We start from the raw sequence: 20793 nt of genomic DNA on the forward strand, positions 1-20793 counted from the left end.
GGAGTAAACCATAACCCCGCAAACTCTGCAATTTCATTGTTTGCTCGTTTTTCCTAGCTCTGTGGTGAGGAAAGGTGCGGGAAGGTGTGTCTGGGGCGGGGGAAATGCATGCCCTCTCTCACAGAACTTGGGTGCAGAAATGGGAAAGATGGGGAGAGTTGTAAACCCGGGAAAAAGATTTAGGCGCCTGGGATTCACACGCGCTTTCTCCTGCTCTGGGGCACATTGCCAGGAGCAGGGTTCCTGGAAACTGGGGTTAGACCACCCCTCCTAGCTCAGGGCACCCTGAGAAGGCCGCAGAGAGCTGACGCAGGGCTTTGGGGTTAAGCGGCGGGCTCCCGAGAAAAGGCGAGAAGCCGGTGCAGGGCGGCCAGGAGTTCCCCGAGGGCCCTCGGGGGCTAAGCCCCCACGAGGAAAAGGCGCAGCGTCCCCTTTAAGCGGCCGCCCCGAATGGGTATCGGTGGCGCGGCGGAGCAGGGAGGGGATAGGGGCGGCGCTGTCTGACCAATCGAAGCTCAACCGAAGAGCTAAATGTCTGACCCCAGTGCCTGGCGCTGGCTGAGCTCCGGGTGCCCGCCGCTGCCGCCGCGCCAGGGCGCACCCGCTGGCTGGCAGTCGCACCGTCCCCGCCGCGCCGGGAACTCCCGGGCCTGGAGAAGGAGGCCGCCTGGGGCGACGCGCCACCTCCGCCTGGGGAATCTTTGATGAGACCGGCTTCCTCCCTCTGCCACTGCTGCGGTGGAGTGGACGGGAAAGCGCACCGGGTCCGGGGCAGGGCGCAGGGGCCAAGAGAGTGACAACGATGTGACTCCGCTGCTGGGGATCCGAGAGCTTTGTGTGGACCCCGAGGTAGGCGACTGCGGGGCGTGGGGCTAAGCGCGGGAGCCGGCGGCGCGTGCGCCCGGGAAAGTTGGCTGGGGGAATGAGAAGTTGTAGGACTGCAGAACTCAGGCTTCACCTTCGTCCTGTGACAGCAGAGGGGCGGGGTTGCTCCTGAGGAGCGTTCTCCTTGGAGCCCACAGCCCGGAGGGACAGCGGGACCCCGGGAATCCCAGCAGTGCGAGAGAAAAAGCCAAGGGGATAGGACGTCTTGCGCCATGGGAGCTAAGCCTGCGTTCAGGAGATCCCAGAAGTCGTCCCGCAGACGAGGAAGGGTGGTGAGAGCGATGTAGGGCGCCAGCTGTCGGGGGCTCAGACGGAGGGCACCGGGTCAGGGCTGGGATGGGATCCCTTACGACAAGCGAGGCACTCTCCAAGCGGAGTTGGACCTCGGCGGTGTGGGGTCCGGGAGTGGATCTTTGCGCCCTCTGCCCTCGTCTCCTTCCCTGGGCATCACACAGGCTGTATACTGTCACCTGCTGTCCAGGGAGCAATACCCTAGCTTACTTACTGGTCCAAGGCCAACGTAACTGGAAAGCCTTGGAACCATTCTTGCCGTTAGGGCCTGAAATGATCTGCGGAACTCCCGGACAGCCTGCATCCGACCCTCTGCCCATCTTGCGCGCCTCCCTTAGGGCATCCTCCAGAGGAAGTGAAAGTTTTGACTTTCGTTGGGGAGTAGATTTGTGTCTTTGGAGGATGAAACGACTGGTTTTGGTTTCTGGGGATGCTGAAACAGGAAGAGGAATGGATGAGTGAGCTAAGCCTATAAGAAATAACTGAGGATGGGGGCTTGGGGCTTTGTGCTTGATGATGAGGAAGAAGGGGGAATTGTAGCCCCGGGGCTCTCTGGGGGCGATTGGGGATGGGTGAGCCTCAGGCTGCCGGGGGTGAGCTGGTGTTTTAGTGAAAACAGTTGGTGAGTTGGGGGGTGGAGCCTGGACTGGGAAACAGGGTATGGGGACGGGTTGGGGAGCTGGGGAGAGCAAGAGGTAAAGAGGGAGGATCCAGAAGAGGGAGGAGAGGAGGGCCAGGAGAGCTGCGCTAGGAAGGTAGAGGGTGCCCTCTGCCGGCCACACTTCCAAGAGCAGCTGCTGGGGGCGGTCGGATGGGGGTGGGGAGGTTCTTCGGGGCAGTTTTGCAGATCTTTAGTATGGGTGTGAGGAAAAACTTGTTGAATTGTGTTTCGAACCAGCTTCCTGAGATGCGCGGCTCGGGTTGGGAATTTTGACTTGTTGCGCTGCTTTCTTTGAGTTGCTGGGGTACTTTGATGATCCACCCTTGACGATGAGCTGGGACTTTCTGGATCTTACTTCAGGGTCCTCTCCGTATCGCGCAATATACTTCTAAGTGTCAACAAAAGCAATGAACTCTTTTTTTTGTTACAAGAATGTAAGATGTTCTTGGCTAGAAGCATATTTCTCCCTGTTTGTTAAGCCTTCAAGAAGTTATATTTCAAAAGAAAGCGATGTATAATTAGGAACAATCATTGCTATCTAATTGTGTAAAAAAAGGTTAAATGAGTTCCCCTTCCCAACAATTGGATCAACTTACTGAAAATATATCCCTCTTTTAATTCTTCTCCAAAATCGATTTTTTATACATTAGTTATAAGGTCAAAAGCCATTTTGATCTTACGATTGATTTTTGTTTTTTGCATTATTTATTTATTTATTTACGGGTTTGATTTCAATAAGCATCCGGACCCCTCTAAGTTTGCCACAGGCGACAGATTTTCAGATCGGAGGTATCTAAGGTTAGAACAGGAGCGCTTCAAGCTGTTACACATAATTGACTTAATCCTTTGCACAGGGGGCTGAAATAACACTAGGGAGTTTTTGAAATAATTACTGCAGTTCCCTGGTTTTGCATAAGGTTGAAGTTTTTTGTTTTGTTTTATATTTTTCAAGTTTACCTCTGAAGGTAAGAAAAAGGAAACAGACACTTGTTGAAATGTAATCTTTACTGGAATTTGAAATATGGTAGTTACCATTATTGGAATTCCAGAACCATAAAGTTGTTTTCTGTTTTTCTTCTATGTTATTTTGTAAGATGGGACACATTGGTAAATATTAATGGTAAAAACTATGACACAGAACGCATGCTGTATAGAGAACTGTTTAAAGTAATTAAAACGTTCCTGTTTATAAATGATTTAGGAAGAAAGAAATTATTTCCAGACAAACAAGGCTGGTGTGCATGACGTACACATCTTGAAGCATTACCATTGCAGACACACTTAGACATAACATTTTTTTAAAGCAGAGTAACAGTAATTTTTCACATACTTCTAGAATCTCTCACACAGCCCATTCAGGGCTAAGTTGGTAGTTAGACATCGTGTTTATTTTAGGGTGCTACTTAAGGTCATTCGAAAGAATAGCCAACCTTTATGCATCTAGAAATTAAGGCATCTGGGAAATCTGTTTTATGATGCCCTGGAAGCATGTGACTTTTAATTGCAAACAAGAGGTGCCTAGAAAGGGATCATTTGCCCAGCCTCATCGCAGAACACGTTTGTGCTATGTAAATTGGTTGTTTAAATCTCCTAAAGGTCCCAAGAGGGAGAAGGAGCTGGGTTATTTCTAGTTCATTTTGACTTGCTGGGAGGAGAAATCATAATAAATGTAAATGCAAATTTCTAAAATCCTAGCTCCAAGTCCTTGGGTTTTCTGTTTAAAGGGGGTGGAGGGGCAACATTAGAATGTAAGCTGTTCCCTGCTTCCCAAAATGCTGTAAGAGTTCCAACTTTTTAATAGCCAAGATGTAAATGATTGATAATCACGTTTCTCCCAAATCTAAATAGCTCTGGATTGTAGCTCAGCACATAGAACAGGCTGAGCACGCCCACCTGATAGTATAGCAACCAGCTTGTTTTCATGCTTTTTTACGTTCATCCTTAGAGCCTTCAGCAAAACCCCTCCCCCATCCTTCTCCCACTCAACTCGATATGCCTATACGTTGTAAAATGTAGCACCACCAGGTTTGGGTTCCATAAACATTATCTAAGCATCAAGAGATCTAAGATGTACACCTTGGAAGGAAAGGTCACACACAAGTAGTTCATTAAGAATTTAAGATGTACAAATCTAGTCCTCAAGTAGAGCAAAGAGCAGTCGTGGATTTCCTGAATGAAAACAGAACCCAGAAACGGGACAAGAGCTAAACCTCTGACTGTCTTTTATGAAAGGGACTCCTGCTGCAACAGTTATATTGTACTGATTTCATTCTAATGACTGCAACATAATTTCCAGCCTGTGTTTGTTTCCTTATGGGGAAGGTTTCGGTTTGTGTGAGGGGGCTCTTTTAGTCCCGGGAAAGTGAGTCTATCTCTTTAATAGGGTAATTGCTCACTTGTCTCAACTTGTTTTCCCACAATTGTTACGGAGCACTAATTGCAAAATTGCTGCCTAATCGAAGGACTCTCAGCCGCCTAGTGCAGTCATTCAGCCACTGGCAGGCTCTGTGATCTCAAGCTGTGAATTGCATTTTAAAGAGGATTCCGAAGAGAGTTTTGCAGAATTCCAAGTTAAAAATGCTGGCTGTTGTTCAATGGAGGCAGAAGCCATTTGAAGGATAATCACATTAAGTTGCATTATGATAAATTTTCTTTATTAGAATGGATGACATGCACAGATGGGCGTCAGAAGTGAATGAGCAGACATACCGGTTACACTATGCCTGCATTTATTCTGTCTACTTTGGAGTAATGCTAAGCAATAAATGATGTTGGCGAATGGAATCCCTTCTGTCACTAGCAGGAGGAAGTTAACCCTTGGTACCATTAGTAAGGCTTTAGGACTTTTAAAGTTAGGGATGTGCATTCTTAAAGTTCCTCAAATTTCCATGTAGGGCATGGGATTACTTAATCCTAAATAATATTCTATTTCAGTGAAATCACTGGACTTCCATCACTCCATCCCAGGGATACTGAAAAATTCAGAAAGTTATAGACCTAATTATTGAATATATGGAGTCATTGTTGACAGATGAAAAATAATGAAACTCAGTAGTTGCATTGACATTTGAAAATTATTTAGGGGAAGGGAATGTTTTCATACATAGTTTATAACAATATGTATATATATGATATATGTATGTATATGTATACATATATATATACATATATATATACACAGAGAGAGAGCTTATCACAAGTACTATGGCAACTTTCATTTATATAAATAATCAAGTGCAAATACAAACTATGAGAAACACTGCTCGTGAGGCAAATCTGACCAAATAGAGTGGATAGCTGTGAAGTAGCTCATGGCCCTGAGGTTTCCTTTATAGATGGGCTGGAGTTCTTGGATGGGTTGCTTGGATGAGGGAGGGGGAGGGGTATAGAATGGGAGACTGACTGAGGGGGTAACATATTTTTACAAGCTTCAGTGGCAGGCATAATAAAGTAAAAGTTTATTTCCAAAGAGCCCAGAGAGTAACGAATGTTACATAGTTTCTCCCAAAGGTTCACTTGAAAGAGCTTTTCATTGGTTGTCATGGTAGTAATGTCCTGGCTTTGAAAGCTTACAGAACCTCAGAGCTCTTAAATGTGCTTTCATCTTGGTTGCTTTGGTTTGACTGGGATTTTATGACGACTTTCTGTGGTTTTGATATGCCTCTGCATTTTTGGACAAAGGAGGGCAGGAAAGGAGGCTATTTTAATTTCAATATAACCAAGAAATACATAAAAATTACATGATTCCTTTTAAATCACTGTACTTCAGTTCAGATTGTTTTTAACACACACACACACAAAACAGCAGTCTGTTTTTTTATTGTAACTAGTCTATACGAAATTTGGTAAATATGTGATAGAAAGTCAGGAAAACGTTTCAAATTAATTTAAGAAATTCATCCAACCTTGAAGTTATAGTGCCTACTAAAGCATTTCTCCAGCCTCACCAGGAAGTCAGCTTGCTGCCACACAAACTTTCCATGGCTTTCCTGACTAACCTTCCTTGCCACCCTGTGCAGGCTTGGGAAGTGTGTCTAGGGGTGAGGGAGAAGATGGGGTAATATCTGTCCTTGCAGGTGACTTTTAAAGTAAAGAACTCCACAGCTCCAAACTTATGCACTAAGTTCTCTTAAGAATTTTAGTGACAGTGTCCTTTGCTTTACAGAAGCTTCTCAGTTTCAGTAGGTCCCATTTATTCAATGTTGCCCTTAATGTCTGTGCTGCTGGGGTTATACCGAGGAAGTGATCGCCTGTGCCCATATGTTGTAGGGTACTTCCCACTTTCTCTTCTATCGGGTTCAGTGTGTTCAGATTGATATTGAGGTCTTTGATCCATTTGGACTTTAGTTTTGTGCATGGTGATAGATATGGGTCTATTTTCATTCTTCTACAGGTTGACATCCAGTTGTGCCAGCACCATTTGTTGAAGATGCTTTCTTTCTTCCATTGTATACTTTTAGCTCCTTTATCGAAAATGCGGTGTTCATAGGTTTGTGGGTTAAAATCCCGGTCTTCTATATGATTCCATTGGTCGACTTCTCTGTTTTTATGCCAATACCACAAGGGGTGGACCCACCCACTGTGACAGTGGGGCTGATCTATCGGGAGCTCACCAAGGCCAGCTGGACTGTGACTGAAAAAGCAGGGGATAAAACCAGACTCTCTGAATATGGCGGACAATGAGGCCTGATGAGAAGCCAAGGACAATGGCACTGGGTTTTGATCCTACTTCATGTTCTGGCTTTGTGGGAGCCTAGCCAGTTTGGATGCTCACTTTCCTAGACCAGGATGGAGGGGGGAGGACTTTGGACTTTCCACAGGGCAGGGAACCCTGACTGCTCTTCAGACTGGAGAGGGAGGGGGAGAGGATTGGGGGGAGGGGGAGAAGAGTGGATGGAGGGGGAGAAAAATGGGAGGCTGGGAGGAGGCGGAAATTTTTTTTTTCAATAAAAAAAAAGATCATTTTGAAAACAGAAAAAAAAAGAAAGAATTTTAATATGCTAGTCAGTGCAAAATCAGCTGCCAATAATCAAGGGCTAGTCTCTCCCTGCCTCATTTATTTATCTTCAAGGGTTTGTACTGTACCACTGAATACAAAGGTTTTGATTTTACTCTGTTGCCAAAGGCAATTCATTCCACTTTCTGAGATACAAAGAATCAAATAAATGGAGTAGAAAGATGTTAAGGAATGTCTTTCATCTCTGATCTAACTTTAATGATTTGAAAAAATTTAATAATAAAATAGACGGTAATAAGTAGGGTGGGATTTTTTTTATTGATTTTATTTAGCTGTATATTTTTCTCCGTTTCCCTTCCTTCCTCTCCCTTCCCCCCTACCCTACCTCATGATTCCCACGCTCCCAGTTTACTCAGGAGACCTTGTGTTTTTCTACTTCCCATATAGATTAGATCCATATATGTCTATCTTAGGATTCTCTTTGTTGTCTAGGTTCTCCGGGGTTGTGAATTGTAGACTGTTATTCTTTTCTTTATGTCTAAAAGTCACTTATGAGAAGTACATATTATATTTGTCTTTCTGGGTCTGGGTTACCTCACTGAATATGTTTTTTTCTAGATCCATCCATTTACCTTCAAGATGTCATTGTTTTTCTCTGCTGTATAGTACTCCATTGTGTATCAAATCTTCTTTATCCATTATTTAGACAAGGGGCATTTAGGTTGTTTCCAGGTTCTGAATATGACAAGTAATGCTGCTATGAACATAATTGAGTACATGTCCTTGTGGTATGATTGATCATCCTTGGGTATATACCCAAAATTGGTATTGCTGGATCTTGAGGTAGGTTGTATCCTATTTTCTGAGAAATCAAAATACTGATTTCCAAATGGGCTATACCAGTTTGTACTCCCACCAGCAATGGAAGAGTGTTCCCTTTACCCCACATCCTCTCTAGCATAAGCTGTCATCAGAGTTTTTGATCTTGGCCATTCTTACAGGTGTAAGATGGAATCTCAGAATGATTTTAATTTGCATTTCTCTGGTGGCTAAGGATGTTGAACATTTCCTTAAGTGTCTTTTACTCATTTTAGATTCCTCTGTAGATAGTTCTCTGTTTAGGTCTGTACCCCATTTTTTATTGGATTATTTGGTCTTTAGATGACCAATTTCTTGAGTTCTTTGTATATTTTGGAGATTAGACCTCTCTCTGATGGGGGCTTGGTGAAGATCTTTTTTCATTCTGTAGGCTGGTGTTTTGTCTTGTTGACCATGTCTTTTGCTTTACAGAAGCTTCTCAGTTTCAGGAGGTCCCATTTCTTAATTGTTTCTCTCAGTGTCTTTGCTACTGGGGTTATATCTAGGAAGTAGTCTCCTATGCCAGTGCATTCAAGTGTACTTCCCACTTTCAGTGTGGTTGGTATTATATTGAGGTCTTTGATCCATTTGAAAAGATTTGAGTTTTGTGCATGGCAATAGATAAGGATCTATTTTCATTCTTCTACATGTTGATATCCAGTTATGCCAGCACCATTTGTTAAATATGCTTCCTTTTTCCCATTTTATATTTTTTTTCTTCTTTGTCAAAGATCAGGTTTTCATAAGTGTGTGGATTGATATCCAGGTCTTTGATTTGGTTCCATTGGTCCTCCTGTCTGTTCTTATGCCAATGCCACATTGTTTTCAGTACTGTAGCTCTGTAGTAGAGCTTGAAGTCAGGGATCATGATTCCTCCAAAAGTTCCTTTATTGTACAGGATTGTTTTGACGATTCTGGGTTTTTACTTTTCCATATGAAGTTGAGTATTGTTCTTTCAAGGTCTGTTAAGAATTTTGGTGGGCTTTGCACTAAATCTATAGATTGCTTTTGGTAAGATTGTAAATGAATTTTTGTTTGTTTGTTTTTTGAAACAGGGTTTCTCTGTAGCTTTGGGCCTGTCCTGGACTAGCTCTTATAGACCAGGCTGGCCTCGAACTCACAGAGATCCGCCTGCCTCTGCTTTCCAAGTGCTGGGATTAAAGGCGTGCGCCACCACCAGTATATACCACTCTGCTCACACCACACCCCTACCCTCAAAAGTAAGGAAAATAAAAGAAGTAGAAAGAAATGATAAAGATGACACCAACCTAGGAGTCAATAGCATTAAAAAGGAATGAAAACAGGAATCAGTAATTTTAAGTTGACTCAGACTTCTCCCTAGTCACATAAACATACGTTTGGTTAGTGTACCTCTGCATGATCTCTCTTCAGCATCCAGAACAGGGTTAGTCTAAGGGGGCACATTGGTAAAAGGTGCTAAAGGAAAAGACAAATCTATTAGTAGCTGCCTGAGATTCTGTGTTTGTTGATGTTGTTAATGAAAGAATGATATAGTTTTAGAAAAAAAATGTGTTCGTTTGTTTGGCAGGCAGGGAGACAAAAATTGGAGAAAATATTTTATAATATTTATTTTTCCCCAGCACCTATTATAAAAGTCATTTATTTAACTCAGTTCTAAAATTTCCCATGCATGATTTACTTCACTCGTGAAATTATGGTCAGAATATTTGACATGTTAAAGCTGTTTGAGATGGAAACTACAAACTAAAGGTGGGATTTTTTAACATCTTTAAGTTTTCAGGTATGAGCAGAGATGCTGGTTCCTGTGTGTTTCAGGCACTGAATATAGTATGTATTAAATATGTACCAGTGTCTGGCAAGAAAGAACAGACAGCGTGGCAACCAAAAAAGGTAACTGTACTCTTCGTGCTTTGTGTCCTCCATAGGAGCCATCAGAAAACATTCTTATTCAGGGAAAATAAATAAATAAGAAAGGAAGGAAGGAAGGAAGGAAGGAAGGAAGGAAGGAAGGAAGGAAGGAAGGAAGGAAGGAAGGAAGGAAGGAAGGTAGCACCTTCCCCTACTCCCAACCCCATCCCAAGAGAAAGAGAGAAGGATGCATGACGCATGAAACAAACTCTCATTCAGTAAAGTTTTTGTCACCTGGCACTGAGCCTTGGATTCAAAGCTTCTGTTTCAGCAATTGCGTTTTCTGTGGACTCTTCTGCCTTCAAAACCTAAACCTGGGCCCAAGTTGAAACAACTTTCTCTGTGTTTTCACATGTGCACTTATGTATCGGATGTGTTTTTAAACACAGACTTTCTCTTACATTACGTAGAATCTGAAAGTTGAGAAATCTACAGCCATGATGCTGGAGGGAGATGCTTGGCAGAGTCCCAGGCCACATTCCTAGACCAAGGGTTCCAAGGTGTTCTCTCTTATGCAACACTGGGAAAGTACACCCGGCACGGAGTGTTGGCTGATGATGTGTCTGAAGGCACAGACGATATGGTTATCACATCAAAACATAAAGCCAACAGGCATTGCAGGCATTCTGCTGCTAGATAAAAGTTGGATCATTTACGTTTATTTAGTGTGAAATACTGTGATTTCTTGTGTCTGTTGTGTGCATGTGAATTATATGTTTATGTGTGTTCGTGTGTGGATGCATGTGCCAATGTTTGTGTGTATAGAGACCAGAGGAAAACTTTGGGTGTCATTCCTTAGAGATGCCATCTACCTTGTTATTTGAGACAAGTGTCTCCTTGACCTAGAGCCCACCAAGTACATTAGGCTGGCCAGCCATTGAACTCCAGATATCTCCTTGTCTCCACTGCCCTGGTGCTGGGATTACAAATACATAATGATATTTTACTTTTTGTGTGGTGTATAGGGATAGAACTTTGTCCCTTGCAATTTGGAGACAAGTGCTTTACAACTGAGCTATTGTTCCAGTCCTTGTTGAATTTTTAAAAACTCAGCAGGACAGAATAGGGAGCTAGGGGTGTGGACTTGGAGGCTGACTTACCAGCAGATGACAGGAAGGGCAAACTTGAGTGTTTTAAATACTTGCAGGTTCAGTATAAGCAGGAGCTGTTCATGGAGCTACTGCAAGTTTGGGCCCACCTTATAGAAGTATAATGCACAAATGAAGAAACAAATCATTGCCTTATTTAATTTTGAACTCAGGAGGTGGTTTTGCTCAAATATCTGTCGTGTTAATATGTATGTTGTGCTCCTGGGTCATGTCTTTATAACCATGTAAGTACAGCATAATATGGCCTCACCAACTCAGAAACAGTTAACTTCCCAACATGCAAGGAAGCAAGTTTTAACATTAATATTTTTGTGAAGAAGTGGGGGAGAGGTACGCATATGATTAGTAGATAGCAAATGGTCTGGCTGTCTATGTAATACCAAACCTATTGTCTACTGGTGGAAGTTACTTCTTAATCTTCTCTGTGAAACAAAACTGGAAAAACAAACATGTGTCTTTTAGCCTCTAGGTTCATGTTATAAAACCTAGAAAGCGTGACAGAGTACCACACAGCAATTTTTCCTTAGTAAAGTCATACACAGAGCCCATGTGTGTATGTGTGTGTGTGTGTGTGTAAAATATGCAACTCTGATCTAGTTGGAGAACAGGCAAGCAGCATGCTATCTCTGCCCCTCAAACTCAACCACCCCCTGCTCGAGATCTCTTGATACTCCACTCCACAAAACTTAATTGGTAAGTGATTTTTTTTCTCAGATAAAAGTTAACAGATTGAAGTCCATAGCAGAGTAATGTTGAAATATTGCTTGTTTCTTGTGAAGGTGTCAGTCGCCCAAAATATTTCTGTGCCAATTTCTTATGTTGAGAGTTGCATCTGCCTCCCGGTTCAGGGTATTCAGCAAAGAGTAACGTGAGAGTTAGATTTCCTTAAAAAGGCTGCAAAGCTTCCCGTTGTCAAACTTTGGAAGTCATAGTTTATAACAGAAGAAAAGCAACAGCTAAGCATTTATTCATCATTAAAATGTACTATAATAGCATTAATATTTATTTCAAAGTTGACATAATATTTAGTTTTCTTCATCTTTCTTTTTTTTCTACTAAAGATTAAACCCAGAGTCTTGGGCATGCTAAGTAAATGTCCCCATCCGGTTACATATCTAGCCTACCTCATTCTTTATAGTCTTCACGTTCATGTTAATAATTCCCTTTAATGTGAAAGTATTGTAAATGAAAACAAAGGGGTGGATATAGGATTGGGGCACATATTTCACAAAGCTGACAGTCAAGGTGAGTGAACTCTTGGAGGTATAAGAAAAATAGAACAGAAAAAAGTGCCAATTCCAAACCTGGTAACCATCAAAAATGCCCTTCAAACTTTTAGGAATAGGTGTGAGGTCCTAGAATCTAAGACTGAGCCTGAGAATGCATTGTGTTTAGCAATTTGCACAGTTGTACAGAAACATTTGGCATCTCCTGTACTAGAAGCCACATAAACTTAATAGCCTATGATTTAAAGCGACTAACCAGTTACTACATTGCCCACATACCTAGATTAGAATGTGGCTGGAAGAGATTTGCAGCCTTCCAAATAGCCAGATGTTCAGAGACACCGAATGGCAGGCCTATTAAATATTGTTCTGACGTGGAAGGAATTTCTTATCAGAGACTTTCAAGGAGGAGCAAAGGACCAAAGTACATATTCCTGAGTCCAGGTGTGGAGTTTATCTAACATCCACTAAGTCTGTGATCCTGGCCAGTCGCTTACTCTGTGCTTCAAACTCTTGACAGGGTAGCGGGGGGTTAAATGTGTTAATATGTGCAAAGTTTAGACTGCCACTTGCCATTACCACTGAGCTAGCCTCTTGGCATATCTCGACTCCAGAAAAAGATCTTTTCATACATTATCATCAAAGAAGCAAAATTCCTCACTAGGATGCTGCCCAAATCCGCTTTACTTTACAACGACAAAACCAGACAAGATCAGAAGTCTCCTACAATTCTCTGAGTCTAATTTGATTATTAGTTTCTCCTCACACAATTATACCAGCCCTTTAATTCTGTTCTCACCAAAAAGACTCCTGTCCATGACAAGTCTGAGTTGTTTTCTGCATCTTTGAACATGGTGGTTAATTGTATAACCATTAAATCATTGTGTATCGTGTCTCTGTCAGACTAGATGTCAGGAGCTCTGGAGATGATGCTGTCGTCAGAAGCCATGATTTAGAGCATCTAAGGGTAGTCTGTTTTCTTCATCTCACAGAAATATTTATGAAATAGAAGGTAGCCCATGCCTGGTGCCTTTCCTGGGTCTAATGATTAAATTTGGCTCCAATTAACCTCTTATTTTTCCTTTGATCTTGAGAAAGGTGTGTAAGTTCTGAGGTCTGCAAGTATGTTTAGGGAAATCAATTCCTCATCCTATGTTTCTCAAGAAGTCTTGCTTCAGAGGAGAACTATCTGAGGATGATTGCTCTTGCCACATTTCCATCAGCATCACTTTGATTAATATCACTGACAGGTCCCACTAAATCTGTCTTCCATGTTATGTGATGTGTGCAGGTCCCTCATTCCCTTAATGGGAGGTCCTCAAGTATGTTGTATGAGTTAGCCAGCTTAAACACAGCTGGAAGCAGGATTAGACCCTGCTGGAGCCAAGAACCAGGGGCTTCACATAGAGGCCCTCACTAATCAGAATAGAAAGGTGGGCTCTACTTACTTTACTGGGTTCCAAGGAGCTGGTTTTCTGTCCCAGCATCTGGATGTTGGCATGGAGTTAGAGCACTTCCAGTGAACCCCAGATTACAGCACCAGCATGTGCTTATTTCCAGCCTCTTGGAATGTTTCACTCCAGGAAGGTGAGGAAAGCAACGCTTATATTTCCTTGATTAGTTTAACATTGTGGGGCAGCTTTGACCATCCGTTTAGTGGTAAGTCTGCTTTCCAGATGACTGTACATACGGAGATGAGAAGGGTTTTTTTGAGGAGAGGTGCCTTTTTAAAGAATGGTTTTTCATTCAGTCTCTAATTTCGGGTAAAGGGTCCTCTGGGGAACATTTTCAGAAATGTTTGAAGTTCCCATATGATTTTGGAAGTAAGTTGGAAGCCACTTGAGTGAAGTGGGCACTTGCTCTAGCAACTGCTCTGTTCACAGAGAAAGGGCATCCTACAGGGTCTTACATTTAACATAGGTCTCTTGTTTATGTTCAAGTCTGTGTCCTTAGAATTTCTACTATAGCTGCCTGGCAAGTTCCCCTGCTAGACTTTACACAATGTGAGACACCGAGGATAACCACACACCTTCCTCTTGAAGTCTCTCTATGGCAGTTTGTTCTTGTTTTGTGTTTGTATTTGCATTCTTTCTTTGGGAAGCTCACTTTCTTATTCACTATTTCAGCATCTTAAATGCTTCCTCTCCTCTGTTTGCCCGTGGCTGCCTCTCATTCTTGCTCTGTGTGTCACAAGAGTTGTTTGTAGAGTTACCCCTTGCCCATATACCAATTCTTTTTCAAAGAGGCTCTGAATCCAGAAGGGTTAGTATTCTTGTTCTCAGTGTATCACAGAGGCGAGGAACAGGTCCTTAAATCTGTCCACCTATGAGTTTGTTCAATTTGCTGGTAAAAAAAAAAATGGGTCAAGTAGCTACTTAATGGGGCATATAGGAAATGCAAGAGAAAAGATCAGAATTCGTGTCTTTAATTCCCAGGCTCCATCTCTGCCCTTCTATTAATTTCTTTCAGGGAAATGTACCAAAAGATGAAATAGAAAACTTAAATTTTTGGGTACCACAACACCATAGCAGTGGATATGAGCCTTAAAAAATGAAGCCTGAATTAAATCTATATCAATAAAGCAAAATTCTAAAAAAAAATGAAGCCTGTGGGTTAAATATTTTTTAAAAAATTTCTTATTTAGTGAGTTAATTGGTTAGTTAGTTAATTTTTTTTGAAGCAGAGCTCCATGTAGCTTAGGCTGGACTTGAACTCACTGTGAAGCTCAGGATAACCTTGATTTCTTGATCATCCTGCCACTTCCTCCCACATACAGAGATTATCAGCATGGACCATCTAGGCCTTGGGTTAATTTAAAGTTTATACTTAATTTATTTCCATACTTCAAATACCAAAATAATATTAAAACGAAGTTTATATCAAAAAGTCCACCTCCACTTGCACCTACCCTCCACACAAAACCTGTAATTGGCATTAGTATAGAATTATTTGATTTGAAATTATTGTTTGCTTTATAGAAATATAAGCAAATATGGCTGTCATTATCCCCTCCCCCATCAGCAGAAAAAAGTGACATACTGTTCTGCACCTTAGTTTTAATCACTTAGCACTATATTTCAGAGACCTTTCCATTCCCTCTTATGGAGGAAAGAGCGTGTTCTTCATAGCTGCCTAGATTTGACTTTAAGTAATGACTGTGTTTCTATTTTCCCATAGCTGAAAGCTGGGCTTTTTCTATTACACATCTTGTTCTAGTTGTTGGCTATATGTGTTACATATATGTGTACTCATGCATGTGTGTGTATGAATGTTTGTACCTGTGCACCTATCTATACATTTATTCTTGGCAGTGGAACACCTATGTCATAGGAAAATTCACTTACTATTTTGATAGCAATTCCCTAAAATTTCCTAACCAGGATGCAACAGTTTGTACTCCCACTAACAGTGTATGAGAACATCTGTCTCTCCGTAGATTTATCTACGGTGTTGCTGCTGTCAGATGAGGAATGGAGAGACACCTCCAAGTGAGCATTGTCTAAAATCAGTGGGACCATGACGCAGTGGGCAGCATGTCTCACTGTGCCCATGGCCTTATGACGACTCTAGTGTCACATACAGAATGAGCCCGTGTTGCCACTTGCAGAACTGTCTGTGATGGAAAGTTAGGCAATACGTTCATTATTCACCTGACCAGCAAGGTAGGCGCTAAAGAGCTCAAATGTTTATTGGAACAGAAAAGAAATTTTTTCCACCACGATGTTCTGTATCCTTGGTTTTCAATGTTCTCTTTTCTGTTCCCACCCTCATCTCCGGGGCTGACTTCAAGCTATGCACCTCCAGGCACAGAGAAGTCTCGCTAAGAGCATTCATACCCAAGGGATGCTCTTTTGAGCAATGATTCTGTGCTTCCCCCAAAGTTTATAATGAAATAATTAGTATCTTATATGATAAACTAAAATTACAGAGCGCAATATAAACACAGAATGACTGTGCACCGTCAGTACACTTTGTCTTCGGTGTTGCCAAGCAGCCTCCTGCATTATGCAAATAGGGAATCATATGAAAGCAGCATGATTTATGACCCAGATAGCATCTTTACATTGTGAATGGCATGTATTCTAGGTCATCCTCCCATAACTCTGGCCATTCTTACTGGGTTGATTCTTGGGTTCATTTTTTCCCACAGGAAAAAATGAACCCAATAGTGTGCCTTTTTTAGAAAAAAAGCAATTCTGCCAGTCTCACTGCCTAGGAGAATGTGGCAAGTGGAGCGTGGCAGAGTGGTCACCCAATCCACACAGGCATCCATGTATCTATTTTCATACTTGTTTGCTTGCCTATGAAAACTAGTCTCACTCTAGCCCTAGATGGCCCAGAACTCACTACGTAGCCCAGAATGACTTTGAACTTGGGGCAATCCTTCTGCCTCTGTCTCCTTCCTCACTGCGTTGATTGCAGGTGAGCCACCATCCCTGGCTAAACAAGATTTTCTAAAGTAGAGTTCTGACAGGGTCATGTTAAAGAGAAAATCACTTTCTTCCCCTCTGAAGAACAGTTGAATGTAGAGAGTTGCAGGGATGAGTGTATTTGGTCTACACAAGAGACCGTTCCTGGGTGTGTAAGTAGACTTTCAAAACTTAGCTGATGTACAGTGACAAAGACATACTGGATTTTGTTAATGATACTTACAAAGGTTTTCACAGCAGGCATTTCCAGTCTCTTCTCAGGCTTCTTGGGGGTGTTTCTCTCCAAGTCTCCTCTCTTCCAAGGGCTGATGACGGCTAAAAGCAAGCTGTTCTATTTGTCCTACGACTTAACACATGAATTAAAGATGTCAGTCGCCCCTCCCCCAGCCCTGAGAGTGCTGCTTGCTTCAGGCTGAACCATTTCCTCTGCCACCTTTGTGGCTTTCACTACTTCTTGAGAATACATTTGAAATTGCCCTGCCATAATTTTCTTTCTGGGAATACCTTTGCACCCAAGCTAGTCTTAAAAAGTAAGAAGGAGGTCAAAAATAAGGTGTCATATAGTATTAGACATCCAGACATAGGAAGTATTAAGTTAGGGTGTTACAAAATATTATGTCATGGGTGTATTTCTTTAAAGGCACTTAGCATTTGGGTCTTAATTGAAATCATCTTAGTCCAGATGAGTTGGCAGAGAAGCATCTGGTAGCAATGCTAGTGGTCTATAAAGAACGTGGTTATGTTTCAATGTCCAAAGAATTTCCAGGGGAAAAAAAATGTATGACACAACTAATGAGTTACCTTCATGCATAACTTTGACACTCTGGCTGGTCTGTATGTATTGTATGATTGGCACCTTAAGGGAGCAGCCCCGTGTTAGGGACAGGGAGTAACAAAGTAACTTTAGGGTTATATTCAAACTCCACAGAATTGGACTTTAAATACATTGTGTATGAAAAAATTTCATATAGGATTCTGCTGAAGTAAATCAAAAAACCTGGAGTGTAGTGATTCCAGAATATCTTTACCATGTAGACGTTCAAAATTGAAGACACCATATCCACAACTGAATCGATACAGAAAAGCCAAACAAGCAGTTGTAAATTGTGGTTGATTTTATTATATGGCTACTAGTTAATGAGTATTAACTGCTTGGTGGTCATTTTTTTACTATAAAAGCAGCATAGTAATCCTTAGTATTTGTACAGCTGCCCAGAGCATCTTCTAAAATCCATTCTCCTCCCACACGACTACTACCAACAATGTCTTTTATTTAGGGAGTATAGGTAGAAATATAGTCCGCATCCCATTACTTAGATTAAATATATTGATGTGAGTTTTCGTGTCACTTCTACAAACTTATATTTGGTGAAAAGAGGGAAGGCTGGGGCTCTCACTGCCCTGTCACTCACGGCACTACAGGTTTGATTATTTCCACACCAGTGCTTTGCTTGTGGTGGTATATTTTGACTAGCCAAATAGATCACACGTCATCTGAGATGGTGCTGTTTTCCTGATATGTTTGAGCTCAGAACACAGTCAGGATCCTGAATATGGCCCATGTAGATTATTATACACAGTGCACAAAACTTCCTTCCAGTAACACTTAGAGGAATTGAGAGCTGGAGTAAGGCAGCGAGCAGGGAAACATATTTTATTTTTCCTCCCACATTAAGCTCCAAATAATGAGCACTTTCTTGTGCATTGCAGTAAGCAATTAAAAGAAATTATAGAGTTGGTTGCAAGTATAACCCGAAGGACAACTGGATGTGTGGAACCACCAGTTTTCTCCATGTGCCCAGGCTAATCCTTGTTAATACTCAGAGCATTGAGTTTCTGCAGAATGGGCTTGCATGTCCATACATGTTTTTGGCATCTACCCACGCACTTTTTTATGGTATGACTGTGCATCCCAGGAGAAAGACTGTGGTGTGTGCCTCTGTGGAGTAGAACAAACTGATTGCTGAAAATGGTATCATAAAGGTGAGCAACGAAGAACTAGTAACCTTCTCTTGCTAATTGTATCTTTCCCCCAAAATATCGTGATAGTAATTTGAAAAGGAATGTTGTTCTTCTGTTGCCAGAGGCAACTTATCTTCCCAGTTTCTTCCTCCACATAGTTTTTCTTCACTACTTTAAGTTTGGTGTTCTGTGTTTCCAGAAGATACGGTCTAATCGAGAGTGATCCTTTGCTGAGATAAAACATAGCCATCTTTCTGAAGAGATTATGTTAAGCCTACAAGTTTGGTCCTAAAATGGGTTTATAAATTAATATTATATACTTATTCTTTCTGTAGTGGAAATTGTACTGATAGTCATTTCAGTAGACTCAACTGTAGAAAAGCTGGCAAGTACATGTCTTTACCATGCTCCAGGCTTCATTAGGTGTGTGTGACTGTGTGACTGTGGTCTCTGGTGATGTGCTGGCTCTCAACAGTAAGAATCCTGATAGTATATGATGGCAGGAACACAGGGGTGTTCAACCGTACTCTACAGACAGAATTTGATTAAAGTACCTAACTGTGGAAAAAAGAGATTGAAATAAGGCAGACTGCCTTCACTTCCTCTCTCTCTCTCTCTCTCTCTCTCTCTCTCTCTCTCTCTCTCTCTCTCTCTCTCTCGTTTTGAATTGCGATGATCCTGAAATGTTTCCAATCAACACATAATGATAAAAAAATACTACTTAAAGGGGATTCCCTTCGTCCTCAGAGCTAAGAGTTACCACATGCTCTCCCCTTACAGACAAAGAATGCTACTTTTTCCATCTTGCATTCTGTTTCTGGTGCACAGCCCGCTCAGTCTTGGAGGCAAGAAGATGGGTCCCTGCTTTCCTTTCCAATTATTCTCTGCCCATAGATGTGCCTGTGTATAATCTGAAAAAGGCCGTCCTTTAGCATGTGGCCATCTGGGCCTTTCAACCTTCCATTCAAGGTAGAACTCAACAGGATTTGAGACATCACCTGAGAAAGACTCAATGTCATGTCAGTCCCATGACATTGCACACTGTTTGCCACACTGGCGGAGTTCCCAGTGCACGGTATATACATGTGAACTGGTGAACCTGGTGAGTTCTTGGTGTTTGGAATCTAGCAGTCTTCACAATCTTTTATCAAGAGTTCAACAGTGGACCAGACTCCAGTTCTACTTAAAAAATTGCTTTGACAACTCCCTCATATTTTTGTTCAATTCCAAAAATTTTAAGCATTTCTTTCATTTTTTTAAAAAAAAACTTTTCAAAAGTCATTTAAGGCACCTCTGTCTTGAAGCAACTGATTTCAAATATTAGGTGCTTACTGAGAAATCGTGCTACCTACTGGGCATTTGTTGTAGCGACAGGTTTAAATTGGAGGAATAATTCAGATCCTTGATACATACACATACATGTACAATGTATATTATGGTTTTGTTGCCAGCACTGTTTAGCTGAGTGGGGCTTAATCATACCTTTAATCACACACGAAATGTGCACATGGTAAGAAAGTGCTGGAGATCTGTCGGTTTCAGGCCCAACTCTAAAAATAAATCTGCCTGAGGGGGTGAGTTCTCGCTGCCTCTGCCTCTCCTTTACCACTTCAGAACACAGAGGACCAGAGACATCTGGCTGAAAGCAACATGACATCTGGCTGAGTGCTTGGAAATCTACTCTCAGATCTAGTTAGTCATGTCATCTCCAGCATGGTTCTCATTGAGTGGGTGATATCAGCCTGTGTGAAGTGATTAGGAGGGCTAAATATGTTTGCATCTGCCTCATAGCACTTGGGAAAAATTACTAATTGAATAACAGTCCAGATTTATATCAGCAGTACCCTAGAAATGCTCATTTATGGGTATCCCATATATCCCATGCCATACTTAGAAAAGAGTAGGAAAGCCAGCTAGCAAAAAGGAGAGTCAAGGGTTTTTTTTATACATATACCATTATAAAAGCAACAATATTTTCCCATGTAATGAGCAATGAGAGTGGAGTCAAAGAGGAAATACGGTGAGTAACCCCATGGCTTACTAAGACAGTACCGTAGTGCCCAATTTGATGTAGCCCATTTCCTTCCACCCTCCTTGGCTACCTTTCTATGTATCATTGGGTCTGTTACGTCTCAGCTTTGATGAGTTTTTTAATCTACTTCAAGTGTCTGAATCTAGTTGAATTGCAGATTCTGAGAGTGGATGGAAGAAATCAGATGTGAGAGTGAAAGCTGAGATTCTGCACGGCTTATGAGTTCTCTGGTGGTGTCAATGCACCGTGTTCATTGATCACACTTTGAGAAAGAAGTAGGGTTCATTAGTTGGAGTACATTGAATTAGGAAACCTACATTTCCTAAAACTCTAATTTCGGGTCCCACAAATCTCTCATTTTGTTGGAGTATTTTTCTCAACAGACTTTTACTAAATCTATGTTATTGTTTGAATGCATAATGTGTGTGCATTCCTTCACATCCACGTATGCGACTGTGTGTACATGCCCACCATACTGTGTATGTGGAGGTC

The 20793-nt window shown here is 41.8% G+C and overlaps 1 protein-coding gene across 1 annotated transcript in view; it reads left to right on the forward strand.

Annotated features, from left to right (window-relative positions):
* Positions 1 to 472: 472 nt before the first annotated feature.
* Positions 473 to 20793, forward strand: part of Bdnf (brain derived neurotrophic factor) — a 32422-nt gene continuing 12101 nt past the window's right edge. Inside the window, 1 exon segment of the mRNA XM_075961681.1 lies at positions 473 to 849. Coding sequence (XP_075817796.1) covers positions 532 to 849 — 318 coding nt within the window. The 5' untranslated portion in view covers positions 473 to 531.

Source organism: Microtus pennsylvanicus, chromosome 2, assembly GCF_037038515.1.
Source record: "Microtus pennsylvanicus isolate mMicPen1 chromosome 2, mMicPen1.hap1, whole genome shotgun sequence".
NCBI lineage: Eukaryota > Metazoa > Chordata > Mammalia > Rodentia > Cricetidae > Microtus > Microtus pennsylvanicus.